The sequence below is a fragment of the Haemaphysalis longicornis genome, unplaced genomic scaffold, assembly GCF_048455015.1.
Source record: "Haemaphysalis longicornis isolate Haplotype H1 unplaced genomic scaffold, Haemaphysalis longicornis Haplotype H1 scaffold_8, whole genome shotgun sequence".
Lineage (NCBI taxonomy): Eukaryota > Metazoa > Arthropoda > Arachnida > Ixodida > Ixodidae > Haemaphysalis > Haemaphysalis longicornis.
Window position 1 is genome coordinate 173,356,230 of NW_027526445.1, and position 24,143 is coordinate 173,380,372.

Consider the following 24,143-nt stretch of genomic DNA (forward strand, 5'->3'; position numbering starts at 1 on the left):
CGCGGGGCGCGTCCACGGGGGCGGGGCCGCGGCACCGCCCAGACGCGGGGTTTGAGCTCGCGGCGGCGGCGGCGTCGGCGGCGCACTCGGGCGGGAAGCAGCATGCGCCGGGCGACCGAGGCTGGCCCGGCGGAACAGACCGAGGACGTCGCTGCGCTGCCACCGCCGTCGGCGCCGCAGACGCTGAGCTTCTCCATCGAGAGTATCTTGCGCCGGCCGGGCCCCCATCACGTCGTCGGTAAGCTGAGCTGAGCTTCCGGTAACCTAAAGCCGGTTATCTCTACTCCCAGAAGATGGTGCCAGAACATGCCCGGTTATCCGCATGGCCATCCAGGAGCGATGTTTAACTTCGGGCTTCATGTGCATATATGAATGGAATGAATTTATTTCCATAAAACTAATACATTTTTACGGGGGATATTTACAGGGAAAAGTTGCGAGTAGGCAAGTTGAATAGCTCTATTTTATTTTTATTTATTGGTAGTGCAGGCCACTATTTAGGCCCAGGCAGGAGGTCAACAATGCAAAAAAGACTAAGCAAAACAAGACTAGCATCGCCACAGACAACGACGGAAGTACATCAAATACATTAGAATACATCACAGTGCATCGCACAGTACAAGAAAAGACGGCAAATCACTTCATAACCCCACTGCAGGCCTAAGCAAACAAGGAAATATAAAATTCATATTGGCAGACGGCAGCGGAGAAGAGACAGCGAGTAATAAACGAAACAGAAAAAGAGAGAAGGAAAGAGAAGAGAAGAAAGCGATACCCAAATGAAACTGAGAAATTCAATGTTTTCATAAACAGCGCTGTACATCCGAAAAGCACGAAGTTTTCACGAGTTTATTTGTATTGTGACTAACGGGGCATAATATTGAAAGCAGACAGATTCAATACACTGCAGTTTATTACAAGGAAAAAAAGGCAACACAATTCAGAAATAACACATTTTTAGTGGCCGCGATAAAACTGGACCGTAACATCTGCATGCTCTTGGCTGCGGTATTATTACTCTCAATTGATTCAGTAATGCTCTCGAGTATTATTGAATGGAAGCTACTGCAACGAAATCACCACCTCGGAGTTGCGCAAGCCCGCAAACGTACGGTATATCTTTTTTACGAACGGAATTTCTATTTGCTCGAACTCATTTTCAACCTGCACTGCGGGATTCGAGGGGCGGTCTCAAAGCCAGTGACTTGCATGACTTAAAAGGGAGAGCTGGTCTCATATCGAGACAATGTCTTTTCATATCTATTTGGAGACTAATTTGAGTCGCTAAGAATTTAGCTAAGAACTAATTTGAATAGCCCTTTCAGTTGCGACTGCTCCGAATGACTAGGGTAAGCTACAAATTGGGGTGAACCTTGAGAGGCGCGTACAGGACAATTTAAACCACCTCGTAATGGGGGCGTTATATGTGAATGATATGGGCGTTAGGGCTGTTTGTGAAAAGACAGTGTTTGTATGTTCTGTTACCAGCAAGGTTATCGCGCTTTTAATGCATTTCAATGGTGCGAGTTTTTACTCTAACCCTGCACCGTTATCTCTGACGGATAGTTTAATTCTCCGCCAGTGAACGTGAAAATTAAAAAAAAAAAGTCCCGGGCCATCTCCACTAACGAGAAACCTGGGGAGGGGCGAAGCATGCAGTGTTGAAGTGTATTCTTGGGGCCTTGGCGTTTTTGCCAATGGAGGTGAAACCTTTGGGGTGGTACAGGTATACAGCTTTGCTGTAAAAGTCACTTGTCTTTAAAGCACGAAGCTCTCTAGCGCGAGGCGTAAAAGAGTGTCCCGGTATTTTAGTCCCGTGACTACATGAAGCGACGATTACGACGACGACAGGAGACGCCAACAGCCCCAGCCCCTAAGGGGCTTTGCCCCTAATAGCTTCCCCCACTGCGCCAAAAAGTTTCTAGCTGACGACAGATTCAGAAAGACATTCAGTAGGTATGTATATGAGAAGGTGGTAGGTATGTTGATGCCGCAGTCAAATATGAATGGGTGACTCGGCCGTGAGCTTATGACGGCAGCTGTTTTTATCACCAGCCGATCTCCTTCAGTGAGCAGCTGAGATTGCGGGTGGCCACGTTGCCGTAGTAGCCAATCCGGAAGCGGGTTTGGAAAGCCTGGCCGCCTAGATACACATACTGTCCCGATCAACTAAAATCGTTTAATTCTCTTCACTAGCTGCTAATACGGCTTCTCAGTTCGGTCTCAGCGGCCTAGGGGTAGAATCGTGGGTTTTCACCGATACGGCCTCTGTTCGAATCATGGTGGTTTCCATTATTTCGAAAGTACTTTATTTTAAACGGGCTCATACAATCAGAGACCCTTCCCGTACCACCAAGATATAACGGCACTTGAAGTCAAAACCTTATGTGCCACACTACTTTGTGTGATTCTTTTCCGCGTGATCCTGCTTTGGAATCTTTATGACAGATTGCGAGATACGGCCTTGGAGGTAGCTCCTATACGGGCTGACGACGAAAGTTGGATGATTGCTTCCGTACGGGCCTGCGATGTAATGGTAGCGCCATGGCTACATTTTGGGCCCGTCGGCTGTGACTCCTAGGACAACTTTAAAACTCTCCGTACCTTAAATGGTCGTCCTTCTTCTAATGAGGATGTCTTCGTGTTTGCTTATTTAAATGAGTAAGCCGTCGAAGGAGGCGTACTAATCCTGCACCACTGTTTTTTTTTTTTTTTTCGTTTCCGTCCACTCTCGCCTGTTCTTCCTCTTCTGTCTGCCTCTCCACAACAACCCTTCTACCTCCTCGCTTTCAATTCCCTCCCCTCCCTCGGTCACGTGACCCAGTTGGGAGCCACGTGACCCGCCGGAGTCAGTGCCGACTTGACAATGCCCTCCTTCTGGCAACAGGGACACAGATATTCCGGAAAATACGTGCAAGAGCACACCGCTAAACAAAAAATCATGGTAGTAAGAATACCAGTTCACGCACCGACATCCAGCTGCAAGGATGAGGTGATTGACAGTTACTACGAAAATATTAAATCAGCAACAAATCAGCTAAGAAATCGACACACCATGGCGATGGGCGACTTTAATGCAAAAGGTGCACAAAAAGTGCCAATGGAGACGCTGGAGGGGGTAGCCGGTGGTTGATAGTAGTGAATGATATACAACATGGACATGGGCGTCGCCAGGATTTTGTGGTGACGGGGTGAACCCGTTTCACCACCGTAGGAGGCGGTGGAGGGGGCAAAATATTATAAGCGACGTACATTCCACATCATCCAAGAGATATAGAACGAAGAGAGCGAGTTTGTTCTTAGGAATTCAGAATTTTAAGAATTAAGTTTCAAGATGTTTATTAAAGCTCTTACATCACAACAAGAAACCATTGCATCACATAACGGCGACAATTTATTAAGCAGAATGATCGAAGACACTGGTTTTCAAACAACTGTCTTGTATCGATCACATCACCATGTAAAATAAGTTAAGCTGTTTGATAAGTGGCCACTGCCATCTGACGCTCACGCGTACTTACAGCTACTGCGTAGTAACGCATCCTTACTAGGAGAAATAGGCAAATACGCACTAGAGAGTGTTCTCTATAAGGCAGTATAGAGCGGGCCTGGCCACAGTTTTTTAGGCGGTACACAAGAACGAAGACGCCCACGATACGACCAATGATCCCACAATGAACTTTAGCGGTTTCCCCCTTCATTTCTTTCCTACTTACCTCCTTCCCCCCAAAGGGCTTCATGCCTCCTTTATAATAAAGCACATTCATTCATTCATTCATTCATTCATTCATTCATTCATTCATTCATTCATTCATTCATTCATTCATGTGGGACAAGGTTGCGAGAAATTAGTATTTGCTTTCTGGAAACCCATTCTTACCCGCACTAATCCATATTTATAGGCACAACGCGTCTACACGTGCGCCCATCACAAAGTGGTTATCGGTGTGACTGCTATTTGCCTGTACATAATTATTTTCACGGTGCAGCTGAAGCATGACGAGTCGAAACAGGTGTTTGTCGGACACCGCCGAACGAAGACACCATTTCACATGCCGAATCACGTTAAATGAACACTCCATCGGGACAACACGTCGTAGCAGGGAAAATTTGCACAGCACAACTGATATCGGTAGAATACAAACTTGGGCTAGTCGATACATCACGAAAAAGAAAACTGCGCATAAAAAGAGGACACAAGAGAAGACGGCTAGACACACAGGGCGCAGACTGGCAACTTATTTTTATTTGAGTAAAGAAACACATTATGAAGGAAGATGCGTTCTACGCATGTGCGAAAACCTAGGGCACGCAACGAAGATAAACAACCAAGTAAAAATCAGTTGCTAGTCTGCGTCCTGTGCGGCTAGCCGTCTTCTCTTGTGTCCTCGTTTTATGCGCAGTTTTCTTTTTTGTAACTGATATCGGGATGTATCCTCTCAGCGAATGCCGGGAAATCCACCGGGTATTTATTGAAGCCCGTATTCTTTCACGATCGATGCCAAAGTTCGGCTTCAGTGTAAAAGTTGTTTAAATCGCAATATTTCCGAACTGGCCGCAGAGCTTCGGCATGAAATTTTGCTCATTCCCTCGACGCCTTTAGGTTATCCAATGAAAGTAAAGCAAATGCGGGGGTGTCACCAAATGTTTCTTCTCGTGCTGATAACAGAGCGTGCAAGTTAGGGATGAGAATGCTACGCATCGCCTCCTGTATTTTTACAATGCCAAACTCATCGCGCGCTTCCCAGTGGGAGTGAGTGGTACGCCTGCAGTGCCCACATGTCGTGAGGTGGGGCCCCGAGCTGAACCGGGCATAGAGTTTCTTAGTACGTATACTGTATACTGTAAGAAACTCTATGGAACCGGGATCACGCAACCGTAACTGACTTCGAGAGCGACTTGTGCCTGGTTGCCAAGGCAACCGATGTTTGAGATTGTCAAAGAAATGGCGCTCGCGCCAGCGATAAGAAAGCTCAGAGCCGCGGCGGAGCATGTTTTTCCAACGTTGACGCTCTCCACCACGCGTCGCCCCAAGCTGAACTGGTCACATGATTGAAGCGATGTGAAGGCTACCGATTGGGGGAGAGTGGCCGGAGTAGGAGAGGGCTTGGGTGGCCGGTCCGGGCTGATGCGTTTGGCATTGCAAAAATACAGGAGGCGATGTTGCTACGAGTATTGTTCCGGGGTACCGGAGTGTTTGACCGGCCTGTATTTGGCGTGCAAATAATCCCGACACACTGAGTTATGGGCGAACCTGTCCTGCTGTCTCCTCGATCTCTGAATATAGGACCGTAAACACTTTTCCCGCTTCTATCATTTGCTCGTTAATTGTCTCCGTCAGGAAGGGCATGTGCTGCTGCACTTTTAAGGTATTCATTTAAAATGTCGATTTATTTATTTATTAATTAATTTATTTATTTATTTATTTATTTATTTATTTATTTATTTATTTATTTATTTATTTATTTATTTATTTATTTATTTATTTATTTATTTATTTATTTATTTATTTATTTATTTATTTATTTATTTATTTATTTATTTATTTATTTATTTATTTATTTATTTATTTATTTATTTATTTATTTATTTATTTATTTAGCAAGAATTCAACACTACACACCTGTACACAAATACAACGTCCGCAGAACAGAATAAGCTAAGATACTACCTACTGCCTTTTTCCACTGATGAATTCTCCATATGTAGAACATTTTGCTTTAGCTCGGCCAACATCGCCGGGCTAATCAAAATCGTTTTCTCTATCTCCCTTTGGTGGGATCTAGACGGGCGCCCACCAATTACGCAAGGCTAAAACTAAAAATGCAGCTTTCGATTAGGCTAACCTTAATATGCATTATCACTCACTTCTTTATCTAATAGGCGTAATAGCGGGCCGTGTTAAGGCCATGGTTACGCAGAACAAGGACGCAGGTCCTCAAATAATAATGAGAAAGAAAAAAAAACGAGACAAGTAATGGTTATTGAGGAATCAGCTTACATTAGTCTTTTGCCCAAAAAGGTGATGTAGGCGAAATTTCGAACGCTGGGGTCGGATAGCGTCACTAGGGTAGGGTTATTGGGTCCGATCGAGTTTCCCTGCGAGGGATGATTTGAGGGTGAATCGATGTGGAGACGGCCCTGCGATGGAGGTGGCTCGGGTGCGGCGACGGAATATCGCTGGCTTCGTGGTCGACAACCGGCTCGGAAATTTTTCTCGGGAGCTCAGACCACTTTGGCATTGGATAAGCTATCTGTCGTATACAAACCACGATTGATCAGCGCTGCCTCCTATTCCCGATTCCAAAAATAGTGTGCATGACAACAAACGCGGGCACAAGCGTCCCGGCCGCGTGTTTCCAAACGCTTCACTGCACAGATCACCCACGTGACATGTGTGATGTCACTGCGCGCGCTATTCTTTTGAGCGCTTGCTACAACGGGCCCACCGTTCGGGCTCTCTAGCCTCGATGTAGAGTACTGAGTACTGGCGCTGACGCCTTGGGTTCTGGCCCCATCAGGTCTATGTCTTTTTTCATTGCTTACCTTTTTTCGTAATTTAATTTTTTTTTCAAAACACAAATCTATCTGTTGTTTTTGTAAGTAATATTGATTTGGTATGCTTTAAGTTTGGGGCGAAGCCAATTACGACATTTAATCACTGTTCTGCATCGCGCGAACAGACATGTCACGTGGGTGCTCTGTGCAGTGAAGCGTTTGGAAACACGCCGCTTCAGCGCCATGATGGTGATCAGCTGACCTCATCTGGAGTGTCAGTGAACAGGGCTGGATCACACTGATGCCTGCAAATGTTACCAAACCGCTTCCGCAGCCGAGCAGCGCGAACTCGCTATGAATTATTCAAACTTGACTGTGTCGGCCACGTGACAGTTAAAATACCCGTCTAACAAGCAAAATTCTTTTTACTCTTTTTTCTCCATAAGCAATGCACCCGATGAACCTATCAAATGACCGATAAAACCTTGCCGATTAATCGTGCTAAAAATTTTAACCGATGTCCAGCCCTAGCTGCTTTGACACTTGAGACTTACCGCTAAAATCGCAGCCTGAAGAGCTAACCACGCAAATTGTTCACATGGCACCGTGCGCAACAACAACAAAAAAAAAAAAAAGCCACCGCGGCTTAGCCACTGAGCCGCGGTGGCTCAGTGGCTAAGGCGTTGCGCTGCTGAGCACGAGGTCGCGGGTTCGATTCCCAGCCGCGGCGGCCGCTTTTCTGATGGAGGCGAAAAGCAAAAACGCCCGTGTGTACGAGATTTCGGCGCACGATAAAGATCCCCAGGTGGTCAAAATTAATCCGGAGCCCTCCACTACGGCGCGTCTCATCGCCTGCGTTGCGTCGGCGCGTTAAACCCCACAATCAATCAATCAGCAACAAAAAAGGTCGAGGATATGAAAAAAAATAGGGATGCGTATGCCGGCGCGAGTCCCAACCGCACTGCCACTTTCTTTTAACAGCGGAGCTGTAGTTACTGGCCCTAAGTTCGGGGTTCGTGCGCACCGAAAACTCCCCGCCCGGAACGCTATCGCTCACTCTACACCGGAAATACACGTGATAGCGGCCGCCGCAACACTCGAGAGGAGCGTGCGCATGCGCTCAGTATCCTAGAGTCCTTGCGCGCAGCGTCTTCGCAGTTCTCTGCATGGCCCAGCCGCGGATAGTTCGCATGGCCGAGGAAGCGGCCGCGATCCGAAAGGCAGGGCGCGCTACTTAAACTAACCTTGTGTCCATCAATGCTCGCCTACAAAAGCTTACGATTCAAGTCTTGCGAGTAAGTGCAAGCTTCCGTAGACGTTTTTTTTCCCTCTCTCTTAAATCTACGTACTAAATTCTTTCTTCGGCTGTACTGTTTGGCCTTATCTGGTTCTTTATAATAAAAAAAAATTGTGGTTGATTCCCCTGTCATGGGAATCAGTAAAACACGAAAGTTAAACGTGCAGCGAAGTCTGCAGCTGAGCAGGATTTGCGGGTCGGTGGATGTCTTGTGGATGTGCTTGGCGAGCGACGTCCTGCTGGCGGGTTACTTCGGCAAAGGTGTACTGGCGTCATTTCCGCGACGGATATGACGTCAGTGAAATCTTGGGGCACCGTGGCATAAAACACCTTTGTGTTAAAATATAATACCTGAAAACGAACAACCCTAAGTGCAGTCAAACCCGGTTATGGGGAACTGCAATATGCGGCACGATTAGTTCTATATACCCTATAGTTCGAAATATCCGAACACGTCAATAACGAGTTTTTTGTTACGAATTTGCAATACGTGGGGCCATGCCCAACCACCAAAACCCCTCCGCCTGCCATGCCGGCATGCAGAAACGAACATAATAAAGTATGTCATTACCGGACACAAACCTACCTATTCATTGCAAGCAATAAATCTATTTTTTTGTTGTAACTACCTACTTTCCCAAAAAGCGGTGATTCTTGTTTTCACTTTCGTTATGGCGGCGTCAACTAGCACAGCATTCTCTACATGAGACATCATTTGCATAAGTTGCAGTGTGTGTCCTTCAATAACGAAACAATATTGGTGGAGCACATTAATTGCCGATAGCACTTCATTGAGCCTCGGACGGCTTCCGCTCGCGACATCCCCCGCCTCTTCGGTGCTTCCAGCAGTGCCAGCAGCCATGACATGGGCGACAATGTCGGCGTCCGAGGGGCTCACAGTGAGGGCAACGTCGTCGTCGACACTCAGGCAATCCTCGAAAGGCACTCCTTTCAGCACAACATCGGAAACGTTGCCGGGCTCTTCCCACAGTACGCCGATGCTTCCATCTTGGTCCGGACTCGCTGACTGGGATGGTTTAAACGTGAGCCAGGCGCGTCGGAAACAGTTACGGAAAGTGCCGGGAGTCACGTCGCTCCATGGGGGGCTCAACATCTCTATCGCTGCCAATGAACATCTCAATCGCGGCTCCGAGACCATGCATTTCGGCGGCAATTTTAGGCGCGCCGAGTTCGATATATCAGATGTGAACGTCGTTAAGGAATGAGTTTCGCGTGTATTTTCGTCAGTGATCTTTCTTTGTTCGATATATAGCATAATTCGCTCTATCCGGTACGTTATAATCGGGTTTGACTGTATAACCAGAGTCCTACGTACTCTTTTGTGCTAAAGGTTGCTTCCCCGCAAGAAGACCATGTGTGCAGAGGTGCACCCTTTACAGTCCGCTTGCTTCGTTGTACTGGCATTACTTCCGTGACGGAAATGAAGTCGGCGAAATCTTCGTGTATCCGCGAATAAAACACTTTCGTCTTAAAAATATTCTTGGCCAATCCCCTTGAGTCTGTATGCGCCTGTTTATGGGCCACCGCCACTACCACTGCCACTTCATCGACTGTGCGCTGCCTCCGTTGCGATCTCGCCGACGTGTAAGTGCAGCGCACGGCAGTGTTTTGGCGCTTAAAATTATGAATGTTATCTGGGAATGATGGCCGCCTCGATGCTTTTTATTCGAAATAACTTCCAATTAACCGATATAATGGGCTGTTTCTTCGAATCATCAGCGATATATTTCACTGAATTGCGTGTCAAATTTCTGGAACCAGCACATCACTTCCCACTAACCGAAAATTCCAATTGAGCCACTTATAATTATCGAGAGTCGACTGTACTATGTTTTGCGACTCCAAATGGAACCACGTCTGAACTTATATCTGTTCAATCATCCGTAAGTCGAGGCTCTCCCCTTTCCAACCTCCTTTTCGGCCTTTACTTAGAACCGCTTTCGCTCCGTGTTAACAATTCTCCTCTTGTCCGCGGGTTTTCACTTCCTTTAGTGTAGGTTAATTAACTAGCTCATGCCGCTAACATTGCCTTATCCGGTATAGATAACCGAAGTGTTGACGAAACATTGAAGTTGACGTCCTCTCTCTTCAGCTCAACTCAGTATCGAAAGGTGTTCCGGATTGTAATTTGCATGATGGGGAACTATGCCAAGTTTTTATCGGGGATTTATCTGAAATTTATCACCAAAAACGCGCCTTCGTGTGCTGCTATACTGCTTTTGGATCCGCCAATAACATTGGAGCCGTGCTCCTTCGCACCTGCAGGTCAAAGCCTCACATTGCCTCGAGGTTGAAACTTCACATCTCCCGTGTCGTGACGTGCAACACTTTCTTGGTAGCTAAGAATATGGTGATAAATTATTTTATTGGGAGAGGGAGGACCGAAGGTCGCTGATGCGGGAGTAGGGGGAATATGGAAGGAGATAGACGCTTACTAAATCCCGCTCGCCAGGCTGCTGGCAACGATGAACTGGGCTAAGGACACCAGGTGTTGAGGATGTTCAAGGATGTCCTGATGCAATGCTTATATATCTGAATTTCGAAAAACACTATGGTTCAGTCTATGGAACGTAATGCTGAGGAATTGCTTTCTTCTCTCTTGTTTTCTTCTTCTTTGCCCTAGGCCTTCCCTTACTCTGTTTACCGTGCCGTGGCATTCTGTTAAACGGATGGTCCACCGTTTTTCCTGCATCCGCCCACTTTCTTCGCTCAAATTGAACTAGGATGTCCTCCACACGCGCTTAGACCCAGGTTGCTGATTTGCTATCTCTAAAAGTCATCCCGCCGACGTTTCGCACTCAGCACCGCGCTTCCCATTATCAATTACACGACCAGCGCCTTCCACGCACCCTGTACCTCCCCCCCCCCCCCCCCGTTCCCGCCTAACTCGTGAGGCTGCGTGCCTGATTTGGCGAGCTTCTTCACTCCCCTCCCATCACAACATTCTTCATCGCATCTATCGGCCATCTTTCCTGTCCCACCTGTTCTTCCTACCCCTATCCACCCGCCTCCTCTTGCCCCAATATTTGCCTCCATCACTACCTGGGAACTCTGGCTGCCCACCCCGCCGACAGTGAAAATACACACTGCCCATTGTACGAATTTTAAGCGCAAAAATTCAGACAGGGGACGAACGGGACAGAGGCAAGCGCTTGTCTCTGTCCCGTTCATCTCCTGTGTGCATTTTAGCGCTTGAAATTCGTACAGTGGATTACCAACTAGCTCAAACCTCCATGTTAAGTTACACTGCCCATGTATCTCTCTGTGATCATGCGCACTGGATCCGCACGAACAGTCTTCACCACTACTCGGACCCGGTGTATTGATGACTGCAATTAGGGCCTGTACCTAGGTCCTGTGGGCAATTAAAGTTTTGTTTTCTCTCTCTCTCTATCCAAAAGTCATCCGCAGCATCTTCCTTTCAAACGTTCGTTAAGCTGATCGAAGTTTCCTCTCAATGTGCTTAGACAGACCCGACGTTTTTGCCCCGTATACGTCAAAACCGGTTGTACAGTCATCCACAGGCTTAGCTGGAACATGGCATTTGACTTTAGCGTAGAATATCTCAACAAAAATTTTTCAAACAATGGTGGAGGTGTTATTAGTGCCCTTGAAGTTCAAATAAATGCAGCAGTCGTGACTAAATTACTTTACACTAAATCGGGAGGAGACGATGAGTGGGTAAACAATGCTCCAGCTAAGCTTCTGGACGACTGTACACGCTGGTTATACAGTCGAACCTGATTATAACGAAACCGGATAAAGCGAATTACGCTATATATAGAACAAAGAAAGATCAGTTACGAAAATACACGCGAAAAATATCCCTTATAACGAAGTTCACATCTGATATATCGAACTCGGCGCGCCTAGAATTGCCGCCAAAATGCATGGTCTCGGAGCGGCGATTGAGATGTTGATTGGCTGCGATAGAGATTTTGAGCCTCCCATGGAGCGACGTGACTCCCGGAACTTTCCGTAACTGTTTCCGGTGCGCCTGACTCACTATTAAACCCTGCCAGTAAGCGAGTCCGGACCAAGATGGAAGCATCGGCGAACAGTGGGAAGAGCCCGCCAACGTTTCCGATGTTTCCGACGTTTCCGATGTTCCGAGCGCGCCAACGTGTCCGATGAAAAGAGTGCCAGGGTTCGCACAGGTCCTTGAAAACCTTGAAAACCCTTGAATTTTTAAGTGTAAATTTCAAGGCCTGGAAGTACTGGAATTTTCGGAGGGTCCTTGAAAACCCTTGAATTTAGAAGTGTAAATTTCAAGGCCTGGAAAGTCCTGGAATTTTCAAAGGGTCCTTGAAAACCCTTGATTTTTGTGGAGAGAACCAATGACCCTATCTTTTCACAAGAATTTAAAGTGTTTGTCGTGAATTTTAGGTGTTACCAAATGTAAAAAAATATTGTAACAATAAAGTTTCAGTGTATTGCGTGAAATTACGAGTTGTGGATTCTCATTATTACAGGCAACATTGGGAGCAGCACTCCTCAATAGAATTCATATCCAGATACAATCCCGTGAAATCCTGCTTCTGTTCTCTATCTTGCATGTTTCATCTAGTCTGGGGACGGCTTTCATTGCATGTTTGCTGTGCCTCATACACTCCATCTGCGTTTGCTTTTACGCGCAAATGGTGGACGTGTACAAAGTTCATCCTGCCTTGCAGCAACACTTGCTGAGTTAATTTCAGCTGATACTCTTGCTGACAAAGCAGGAGATGCAGGCAACATTAACTAAGTTTTGAAATCAAACAGCCTCAGCTAAACACCAAGAAAAAATAAAAACCTATAAATACAAACTATGAAATAAAAAATAAAGCTGGGGGAGCATTCATGAACCCATAGCGCCTATCTAAATGTGCATTAATGTTCATAGGTACTGACAAATAACAAAATTTTGCATTGTGTTGAAAAAGTCATAAATAATCCCAGATAAAACATAAGATGGGGACCTTTAATATGTGTTTTCTGGTCCTTGAAAGTCCTTGAAAACCCTTGAATTTTTGCTTTTGAAGCCCGCACGAACCCTGCGAGCCTTTCGAGGCTTGCTTGAGTGTCGACGACGACGTTGCCCTCACTGTGAGCCCCTCGGACGCCGACACCGTCGCCGATGTCATGGCTGCTGGCACTGCTGGAAGCACCGAAGAGGCGGGGGGTGTCGCGAGCGGAAGCCGTCCGATGCTTGATGAAGCGCTTTCGGTAGTCAGTGTGCTCCACCAATATTGCTTCGATATTGAAGGACACGGACTGCAACTGATGCAAATGATGTCTCATGTAGAGAATGCTGTGCTAGTTGACGCCGCCAAAACGAAAGTGAATACAAGAATCACCGCTTTTTGGGAAAGTAGGCAGTTACAGCGCAAAGTAGCTTTATTGCTTGCAATAAAGATAGTTTTCTGTATGGTGATGAGATGCTTTATTATGTTCGTTTCTGCATGCGGGGATGGCAGGAGGAGGGCGGGTGGGGTAGGGGGGTCCGCGTACTGCGAACTTGCAACAAAAAACTCGTTATTGGCTGGTTCGACTAATTCAAACTATTGGATATATCGAACTAATCGTGACGCGTATTGCAGTTCGCTGTAGTATACCCGCTTTTGTAATGGTTACGGTAATTTACTCCCGAAAACTTCTGGATACTTACCGAATACTGCCCAGTCTATATTGATTCTGCGCCCCATTTCTTTTCTGTGATTGGGATATGCACAGTCTTCCCGAGACTTGCTTCAGTATCTAACTGATTATTTTGAAGGGGGCGCTGAAAAGCCTCAAGGCGTTCCTTATGTCCAAGGTATGTTCCATAATATAAGCAAGGTTTCATAACAAATGCGGAATTAAACTCGCCTTCCCAGGCTCCGTGAAGCATGCATTGGCTCATGCGTAACGAAGAAATACAAGAAGCGCATAGGGTGCGGAAATAAGCCCGCCAACTCACACGTCGGCCGAAACTTTGGTACGATTTGCCGTATACAGTTCCCTCCCGTTAATAAGAAGTCCACGAGGACAGCAATGAACTCCCAATTAACCGAATTTCTAATTAAACAAAAAGCACAAGAGCCGCATCGTGATAGGCCGCGAACACGTCTCCTTTTTTAACACGAAAGTGTTTTATTTCCGGATACACGAAGATTTCGCGGACGTCATATCCGTCACAGAAATGCCGCCAGTACAACGAAGCAAGCGGCCTGTAAAGGGTGCACCCCTGCACACAGGGTCTTCTTGCGGGGAAGCCACGTTTATTAGTACTAAAGAGTACGTTATATTTAGGGTTGTTCTTTTTCGGGTTTTATATTTTAACACGAAAGCGTTTTATGCCGGGATACACAAGACTTCGCTGACGTCACATCCGTCACGGAAATGACACCAGTACACCTTTGCAGAAGCGTCCCGTCAGCAGGACGTCGCTCGCCAAACAGCCACAAGACAGCCGCCGACCCGCAAATCATGCTCAGCTGCAGATTTCGCTGCACATTTCACTTCTGCGTTTTACGGATTCCTATGACAAAGGAATCAACCACAGTTTTTTTTCCTTTTGTTCATAATCTCGACTGTCGTCGCCAATTCGAGCGTATGACACGGGGTGCCATGGCAGTTGAGACGTCACTAAAATCGAAGCGTGAAGAGCTTTCCACCTAAACTGATCACACGACGGTGTGCGCGACGAAGGAGGTTGGGGACCTGAAAAGAGAGGGATGCATGCGCTGGCGCATACTGCGCGCTGACTCCATTGCGATGACGCCGACGTAGTGCAGCGCACGAGAAATGGCTGTCACCACGATGCTTTTTATTCGAAATAATGGCCAACTAACCGATGTGACGGGTTTTAGCTTCGAATGATCGAGCGAGTTATTCCATTTGGTTGCAGGAAAAAGTGGTGGGACCAGAAAATCACTTCCAATTAACCGAAAATCCCAATTAAACGACTTACCCGCCGCGGTGGCTCAGTGGGCAAGGCGTCCTGCTGCTGAGCACGAGGACGTGGGTTTGATTCCCGGCCGCGGCGGCCGTTTTTCTGATGGAGGCGAAAAGCAAAAACGCCCGTGTGTACCAGAGTTCGGCGCACGCAAAGATCCCCAGGTGGTCAGAATTAATTCGGAGCCCTCCACTACGGCGTGCATCAGCGCCTTCGTTGCATCGACGCGTTAAACCCTAGAACGAATCAATCAATTAGGCGACTTCGAATTGTCGAGAGTTGACTGTACCAATATTAAGGAAAATATTGATATAGATGGTACGCTGTAGTGAAGATCGTTTGCATGAGCATGACACTCCGTAAAACAAATTAGTGCCCTTTCACTACTGCGAAGATGGAAAACCAGCGAAGCTGTCTTGGTGGATAACTATACCGAGTTATGCATGGGAAGTTACTATATTGATCAAATAAATGCGTATAACTTTTTAAACTAACTGATGCATGGGGACTTACTATATTGATTAAATAAATTCATATAACTTTTTTCAAATAATCGGAAATTAATTCTCATATAATTTGTTTCGGGACAGTTCCGATAAAGTAAGAGTTACAGCCGTTTCCAATAATCCTACCCCCTCCGTTGACGGCCATCTAATCATAGCAGACAGGACTTCTGTAACAACTTCGCTGTGAAGTAGTTATAACAAGTAAACGAAACTCGTCGTAATCCTACAGTCCTCTAAGCAGCCCATTTCAGAATGATTAATAAATACCTGTATTTAGGTTCAGATCTACAGAGGCATTTACGTTAGCTGTGAAACGAGCGCGTGCGATTCTTTGTCGACGCGACCTGACAGGCACACGCAGAACCTAGCGCTCAACGTATACCAGGTCACAACCTCGCTTTAGACAGTTTCGCTGTAAAAAAATTACACCATCTTCCCATGGGGAACCCTGATGAGGATGCGAAGCATCATGGGGGCTCCATGTGGTTCCATTGTGTTGCCGTTATGTTGAGTGATCTGGTGTTTAGTAGCGCCAGAGGGAATTCCGCGTCCGGGTCCACACCGGTGGCAAAGGCACGCAAGTACTGTTGTGTGACGGTGAGTAGGCGGTGGTTCTCGAGGCGCCGAAACTCCTCCATCATGTTCTTGACGATGTTGTCGTCTCTGTGGTAGAATCGGTAGTCTCCATCAGCGTTGCTGAGGTAAAGGTTGGTGACGTTGGTACACCGGCTGAGAGCAACGTACACGCCCTCGTCTTCGCAGCTTTGTATTCTTCACCTTCTTCTTCAGCGGTTCCCCTACGGGATGAGAGAGAGAGAACAAACTTTATTAGTGTCTGGGATTAGGAAAGGGGGATGGCGGAGGACCATAAGGCCTCCGCGACGTCCAGTGCCCGGGACGTCACCAATAGTTGATCGGAGATGTCTGGGCTCCCCAGGGCCTGTTCCCAGAGGGTGGGGGAGGGGAGAGGGGGGTACGGGGAGGCTGGACACTCACAAAGGGAGTGGTAGTGGGTGTCCAGAGCCCCATTTGCTGAGCAATTAGGGTATGTGAAAATATGGGGGTGTGTGTGTGGACCAGTTGGGTGCGATGGGGGAAACGTGTGTGGGAAGGTGTGTGTTTGCAGAATCCACCACATGTGAGCTGAAGCGGGGTGAGGGATTGGTGGGAAGGAGGCAGAGTTCGGCGGAGGAGGTGGTGGTGCAGGGTACAGTGTTGCCATCGCTGGGCTTCAGACATCCGCTAAAAAGCAATGAGAAATCCGCCAGATTCCGCTTGATTCTAAAACATATCCGCTAAATTTCCCGCTAGGGCCTATTTTATATAAAATAACAGTGCAATTTCGTATGATAAATACCTTTATCCTTCTTAAAAGCTCCCCAAAACTACGAGAGCTGAAATAACATATAAAAGAGGCTTCCAAGGAGTCTAACAGAACACTTGAGATTTCAGTGCTGCGGTGGTCGTCATTGGTCAACCTCATCACAGATGAGGCTTAAAGATATAAATGTTCACACTGATGAAACAAAAGAACTCACAGGTCAACGAAAAACACATCGAGGTCTGCGTCGCCGCTGTCGTCGTCTGACACCATCTCCACAGGACCGCTGGTACTTGTTGAGGGACCATAAAGGTGACTTGGTTGCACATGCGTTGCAGATGTCCTGATTGCAGTAACAACTGCTGCGGGAAATTCGTAATCAAAACAACTTTTCTGGTGTAACTTCAGTCCCGCTCTTACGACGAGGATGGCGTTTGTTGTTTCAGGATTCAGCTTGTTCCGCAGCTTGGATTTTACTATGTTAAGCTGACTAAACCTCATCTCTACTTCGGCATTTGAATACGGCAGCCCGAGCATCGACATGGCAAATCCGGCCAGCTCGGCGAACGGGTTTTCGCCGCAGGCGTCCTTATAGGAGTGAACTTCACACCAGAACGACTGCGTGGACGATATTTGCCTCCAGTCCAGGAGGGTGATTTTGCTCCACTGGTTTTAAATTTTTTAGATTGTCTCAGAGCCGTTTTGAAACCTCACGGATTTGTTTGTCTGAGATAGGCGGAGCAAGTGAACAGGAGCCCTCCTAACCTCTGAAGTTAAGCAATTTCTGCATTTTTAGAGGACACGGAAATGGTTTATTGCAGGGCGATTTTGAATCGGTGCACTGCGTGACGTATCCGCCAGAAATCCGCTATGTATGAAAATGGCCCGTCAAAAAATCCACCAGCCGCTAGACTAATTTTTTGCCCGTCAGAATAAAATGAAATCCGCCAGATTTAGCTGAAAATCCGCTAAATTGGCATCACTGGCAGGGTAATGTCCCTGTAAGTTAAAAGTGCTTGGGAAAGGGGCAGAGTTCGGCGGAGGAGGCGGTGGTGCAGGGTAATGTCCCTGTAAGTTAAAAGTGCTTCAGAAGCCACTGGCCTAGGAGCCCCGTGGGTAGCCGTAAAAGAAGCGGGAGCCAGAGAGTCAAAGCTCGAGCATGGTCATGTACCGCCTGATTAGCGCCTATGCCAGTGTAGGCAGGAGTCCATACCAGCGCCACGGGGTAGGAGGGGGGATTGGTGAGTAGAATTTTGAGAGCATGGGGGGGAGATGCGTCCCTTAATGTAATTCCGAATTGCCTGCTGGGAGTCAGAGATGGCATGAAGAGGGGTGGGGCCCTGGGGGAGAGCAAGGGCTATGGCTGCCTCCTCCGCCGAGGAGGGGGATGCGGTGCGTATCGTGGCAGAGCTTACTGGAGAGTGGCTGATGTCGCCATCAACAGCGACAGCGAACGCTTCATCCTCAGAGTAGACTGCTGCGTCTACGTGCGTGTGGTTGGAAGCGGGGTAGTGTGTCGCATGATACTGAGCGCGGGCCAGGCGGCGGTGGTGATGGTGAGAGGGATGCATGTTCGGTCCTGGGAAGGGGGGGGGGGGGGGGGTAAGGGAGAGGCGGACATACTGGGTGGTGCGATGAGCATCGAGGAGTTCCGTGATGGTGTTGTGGAGGCCGAGGCTAGTAAGGCGAGAGCTGGATGCCGAGGGCGGAAGGAGTAAGGCCGCTCTGTATACTTTCCTGAGGAGGCCGTCCAGGGACTGGATTTGTGTGAGAGTGAGACGAAATTAGGGGAGGTGGTAGGTGAGCCGACTGAGTAGGAAGCTTTGCACTAGGCGGAGTCGCTCTGTTTCAGTCATGCCGTGGTGCTTGTTAGCGACGCGGCGGATGAGATGAATGGTTTGGGTGGTGTAGTTACGGAGTTGTGTGATGGCATGAGAGCAGGAGCGGTTGGATTGCAGGTATAGCCTGAGAATACGAAGTTGTGGTACATGGGGTATAGGGTGGCCATCGTGAAGGAGTTGGATGGGAGATGAGCAGAGCAGATTTGGAGGGTGAGCAGGAGAGGCCGAGTGGGGTAACGGCTGAAGTGACTGCGTTTAATCCGGCCTGTAGGGTGACGACGGTGGTTGAACGCGAAGCTATCTCGTGATAGATTCTTTGGTTGGCCAATCCCTAGGGGCATCCTGCCACAATCATCATCAGAGGTGCTGCGGACGGGGCACGGACGCGGGACATCCCCCCGAGCAAGAGATGCTTCGCATCTAAAACGTTTGGCTCAAAACCTAGTGCAAGACCACTTCGCTGCTAAATAAAGCTAGTGCGCCCTTGCCAGTTCACTGCTTGACCTGCACGTGCAACCCGCTATTTAATTACACATATTAAAATTGCGCGCAGATGTAGCGACACTGAGGTACGGGAAACCCTCAAGGACATTAAAAAGGTGAAAGCCCCGTTCTAATGAACGAAAGTTGAAAGTTTATTGCGACAACCTGTACAGGAATGGCTATACAGTTGTCAAGGGGAACGGTCGAGCATAATCACATCGTCGAGCATGGCTACAATAAAAAAGCCTGACAAAATCACGTCCCCCTCCCCCCCCCCCCCCCGACACCGAAAGATAGTTAAAACGCAGAGCTCTCCTGCACCGTCCACGCAACCTGAGTCAAAACTAAAGTCCAAAATCTACTCTCTCCCAAAGTCCAAAATCTAAACTATTAGAGTTCAAAGCCAAATTCCAAAGCCAACGCCCCCCCCCCCCCACCAAAGTCCAACAGTGCTTACAGGATGTATTTAATCATCAGCATCGTTTCCTGTAGTGTTTTTAAAGTTGGCTTTCCTGCAGTGTATTTTATTATCATCACTGCTTTCCAGTAGTGTATAAAGGTGGCTTTCCCGCAGTGTCTGCCATCATCATCGTCGCTATTCTTTAAAATTGGCTTTTCTGCGGAGTGCTTATAACGCATTTCATCATCATCATCGCTTTCCTGCCGTGTGTAAAGTTGGCTTTTCTGCAATGCGCTAAAATTTGGCTTTTCTGGAGTGCGTTTTCGTGTATACCATCAGCATCAGCAAGGCATAGAAAGCTTCGCTTTAAAAGAGGGGCGCAAACTGGGTGAGAGAGAGAATGCATTTAGTGGTAGAAGCGAGGTTAGCCGAGTCATATCGCTTAGCAGGCTACGCCATATGAAGGAACGAAAAGATGAGGGTCTGTGAACAAAAATTAATTAATTAATTAATTAATTAATTAATAGAACCATCCGTCTTCCTACACACCGAAACATGTATACCTCAACTCCCGTATTGGGTGGGGGCGGGGGGGAGCAACGTATGTGCGCCTATACAACCTGAGCAAATGCACTTACGTGCGTGATCTCTAGAAAGTATAAAAGACAGCTGAGAATTGCGCTTACGTCTCAGTCTATACCTTTGAGCTGTTCCGCATCTTGTTCTTTCGCTTGACGATTCTGCCATGGAGGTTTTTCCTCCGGGGTGTTGTGCGCACCTTTGTAGCGACAGGCACATTTTCCCTCCCAAGCCCGCTATCTTTTCCTGCCTCTTTTTCCTGGCACTACCTTTGTGTTCCCATGTTTTTCGTTCCCCTTGTATATCTTGCGAAGAAATCGAGCCATAGCCTCATTTTTCACAGCCAGCTTTTCGACCAATCCCCCACGGCGGGTATGCACTACCCTACGGGGCCACATGATTGGGCGCTGCGCGTGTCGTCGAGGGGGCGGAAAAAGAAGTCATGCAGCATGGGGCCAGAGCTGGCCTGGGACGAACCAGGCCCCCGCGGGAAGCGCTATTCGCCGCGGGCTGTGCGCCGGCTCGCATCGCTGGAAGATCGAGTGACTGATGACTCGTCCGAAACGCTGGTCTCCACGCGCCACAAGCCGTACTTGCTGCGCAAACTGCGGCATAAGGATGACGATTACGGCGAGGAGTCCGAGTACAGCAGCAGCAGCAGCGGTGGTAGCACAGCGGCCCGCGCTCCGTTCGGATGGGGCTCGAACTCCAAGACCTCGCCGGCACCTGGCTCCGTGTTCGCTGTCGTCAGCACGGCCGTCATCCTCCTCTGTTCAGGCGCGCTCTTGTACCTGTACGTGAACTGGTCCAACGATCGACTGGGCCACATGGCGGGCGCCTCGCAACGTGCGGTCGCAGTGGCCGTGACCTCCTCCGATCTAAACAGCAGCCCCGTCAGCGGAACGACCTCGGCGACCGACAACACGAGCTCGCCCAACAGCACCACCGAAGCGGCGGTGACTGCGTCGCAGAAGAGCGTGGTCCACAGCGCATGTCTGAGTCGCTTCTGCCTGGCGCACTCGGCCTACCTCAAGGGCTACCTCGACTGGGCGGCTGACCCGTGCGTGGACTTTTACGACTTCGTGTGCCACCGCCGGCGACAGTCGTCGGACGCCCAGCTGGTGGCCCGCACGGAGCGCGCCCTGGTCGAAGCCATGCGCGGCAGCCGAGCCCCGCCGCTGCTCGAGCAGTGTTGGAAGGGCTCCGAGGCCACTCTGCGGCGCCAGCTGCGAGAGCTGCTCGAGGAAGTGGGCCTGGGCGGCTGGCCCTTTCGCAACAACCGCGGCCGCATTGACGTGTGGCGCATCACGGCCGCCCTGTCGCGGGACGTCGGACTCGACGCGCTGCTGACCATCGAGACGCTGCAGCTGCAGGGCCCGCCCAGCACGCTGCTGGTGGCCGTCGGCGAGCCGGACCTGCTCATCGGCCGGCACAAGGAACGCCGGCTTCCCCGGTGGTACACGGACGCCGCGGCAGCCGCCTTCCGCATCATCGGCGACTCCAAGGAGGCCAACGCCAGCGCGGGCGTACGCGAATTCTCCGAAAAGCTTGCCGAGGTGTCGAGCAGCCGCGGGGAGGAAGATTTCGCGGCCAGCCGGTACAGGCTGGCAACGGTCGCCTCCTACAGCGCCTACAAGCCTCTGCTGTCGCAAGTGCTGCGCGGTCTGATCACGGTTCGCGACCGGACGCGCCTGCTGGTCAAGAGCGACCGTTATCTGCGCGCTCTGCGCTCGGTGCTCCAAATGACGCGCTCCTCAGACGTGCTCAACTACCTGGGCTTCCGACTCATCGTGCACCTGGCGCCGCTGCTGGGCGACGACTTCCGGGAACTGTGGGACCTGCGGATTCGCCAGCTCGCCGGTGGACACGAACCGCGCCCGGCGGCCTGGCCCCGCTGGCGGCGCTGCCTGCGACAGCTCGAGCCGCTGCTGCAGGACCGCTACATGGCCACCTTCGGGCACCTGCTGGACGCCAAGCTGGAGCTCGCCTCACTGGCGTCGCTCTCCTCGGAGCTCAAGGGCCGCCTCGTCTCGGCTCTGCCCACGCTGCCCTGGCTGGCCCCCGCCGACCGACCTCGCGCCCGCAACGTCTTGGCTTCGGTGCGGGTGCGCTTCTTCTACCCTCCGGTCAGGACGGGCGCGCAGCAGCACGGCGTCCACGCCCGGCCGGGCCGCCTGCTGGCCGCGTACCGCGACGCCTGCCGCTCCAGCCACGCCGCGCGCCTGGCCGGCCGCTGGAAGGGCTCGGTGTTCGACACGTGGCCCCGCTGGGACTGGGCCAGCGGCTCGGTGTTCGTGCCGGCGGCGCTGCTAGACCTGAAGCAGCTGTCCGAGGAGTCACTGGGTGTCCAGGTTCCACGCCTGGCCAGCCGGCTGGCGCGCGCTCTGCTCGAGGCCGTGCACCAGCGGAGCCACGCCTTCGGCCGCCTCGAGTGGTCGATGAACACGTCGGCGGCGCTGCATCGCACGGAGGGCTGCCTCGACGCCCAGTACGGCTCGTTGGGTGACGACGGGCTCGCGTCGGCACGACGCTGGCTCGACAACGCGGCGATCGTGCCGGCGCAGGCGCAGTTCGGGGCCTACTTGCGCGAGCGACGCGTCGCGCTGGGCGACAGCGCCGGATTGCAGCGGGGTCTGGACACGCGACACCTGTTCCACGTGCTGCTGGCCGCCAGCCTGTGTGCGGGGACGTCCGACCGGACCGACCAGGCGCGCACGCGCGTCAACCAGCCGCTCCGCAACTCGGCGTCGTTCGCTAAGCTCTGGAATTGCTCGTACGCTGCGCCCATGAACCCTTCGCGCAGGTGCGCCATCTGGAACGGCCAATAAAGCACGCACCTTCGCCCACGCTTCCGCTGCCTCGTTCAGAGATCCCGAGAAGCAGTCGCGTCGGAGACACGCAGTGACGGGAGCCGCTTTGTATTTGCAAGGGGCCGGCCGTCCTGATTGGGTGAAAAAGTTTGCCACCTCAGGCAACCAACGATTCATTTCTCCCGGCTCTTTGGCAGCCTAGTTAGGTGCAGTAAGTCCTCAAGGGAGGGGGAGTCAGTGTGTAGAAGTCCCTGCAGGAACTTTTACATACGCAATGCTGGCCACGTAGTTATTAAGCTCGACCACGCCGCCACGAAAGCGTTGCTGTCGGTGGGACTTGGCCATGGGAACTACCCGTCGAGATTTGCACGTTTCCACAAACTAATACAAGCTCGTCCAATGTGCCATCATACCCATGCACATGGTAGGAGATAGTATACCACATTATTAGCCAAGTTGGTAAATACTTGTTCTAAAAACTCGAGCTCGAGAAGCACAACAGAGAAAAAGGACTTGCGCTTCGGCCTTCTGCGTCAATAGAGAGTTTTAGCACAGCGCGTTCCATCCGCTAACGCTACGGCGGCGGGTAGCGGGGCCCGACTGGGCAGGCGCAAATTCGTTCCGGTAGGGGGAATTAGTTCCGCGGGCCAGCCTTCGCTCTGATCGCGCAATCCTCCTCACCCTCCCCGCGCGCGCCTGCGCAGTAGGGTCCCGCTAACCCGCCCCCGTCCCGTGAGACTCCGCTAGCCGCTATGCTAAAACTTTATTGTTTTTATCGCGCTCAAATTTTTAGAAGCGAATGCGTTCATGCCAGAAACACTCCCCACCCGTTTGTGTCCCTCCTCCCATCACCCCTACTCCGACACTTAAAGGAGCCATTAAGAGAAAACACAACTTCATTTAATTTGAAAAAAACTAGGATTCAGTTTCTCACTTAGCTCCATTAGAGCCACAAAAAATGTTTTTTAACGAAAAAAAAAGCAAGAAGTATTTAAAATATTTCAAATTTCGCGCCACAGTGACGTGTATGAGCTAGAATGACGTCATACGGGCCAACAATAAAATATAATTTTCAGTGCGTTAACTGCACGTTAGCATTCAAGTGATGCGGTCAAATGGAACTAGAGGCCCCATTACAGACGTCCAGTCATGAGTCGTCGCGACAGGTGAGTTAGGCGGCCGCCAATCGCAGAAACAAGGTTCCGTGACGTCATAGAAAAGTTGCGGGAAATTGAAAGGAGGAGGCTACAGACACAGCGCTGACAACCAACAAAGCGTTTATTTGCCATTCAGCAATATAAACGAGAAGGTTACACCAAGATAATGGTGGAAAGAATACAGAAACCTAAAAGATTACAAAAAAAAACATTAAAAGTATAGACAAGAAACCGCACCTTTGCGTTATCATATCACTAGTTCGACTATTTCGCTTAGTCCTCAATAAACGCTATCTCCTTTGGAGACAAGGCAA

The 24,143-nt window shown here is 49.8% G+C and overlaps 1 protein-coding gene across 1 annotated transcript in view; it reads left to right on the forward strand.

Moving 5' to 3' along the window:
- The first annotated feature begins 102 nt into the window (after positions 1 to 102).
- Positions 103 to 24,143, forward strand: part of LOC144148584 (kell blood group glycoprotein homolog) — a 26,815-nt gene continuing 2,774 nt past the window's right edge. Inside the window, exons 1-3 of the mRNA XM_077680099.1 lie at positions 103 to 238; positions 17,871 to 18,115; positions 20,177 to 22,682. Coding sequence (XP_077536225.1) covers positions 103 to 238; positions 17,871 to 18,115; positions 20,177 to 22,682 — 2,887 coding nt within the window. The remainder of the gene's footprint in view (positions 239 to 17,870; positions 18,116 to 20,176; positions 22,683 to 24,143) is intronic.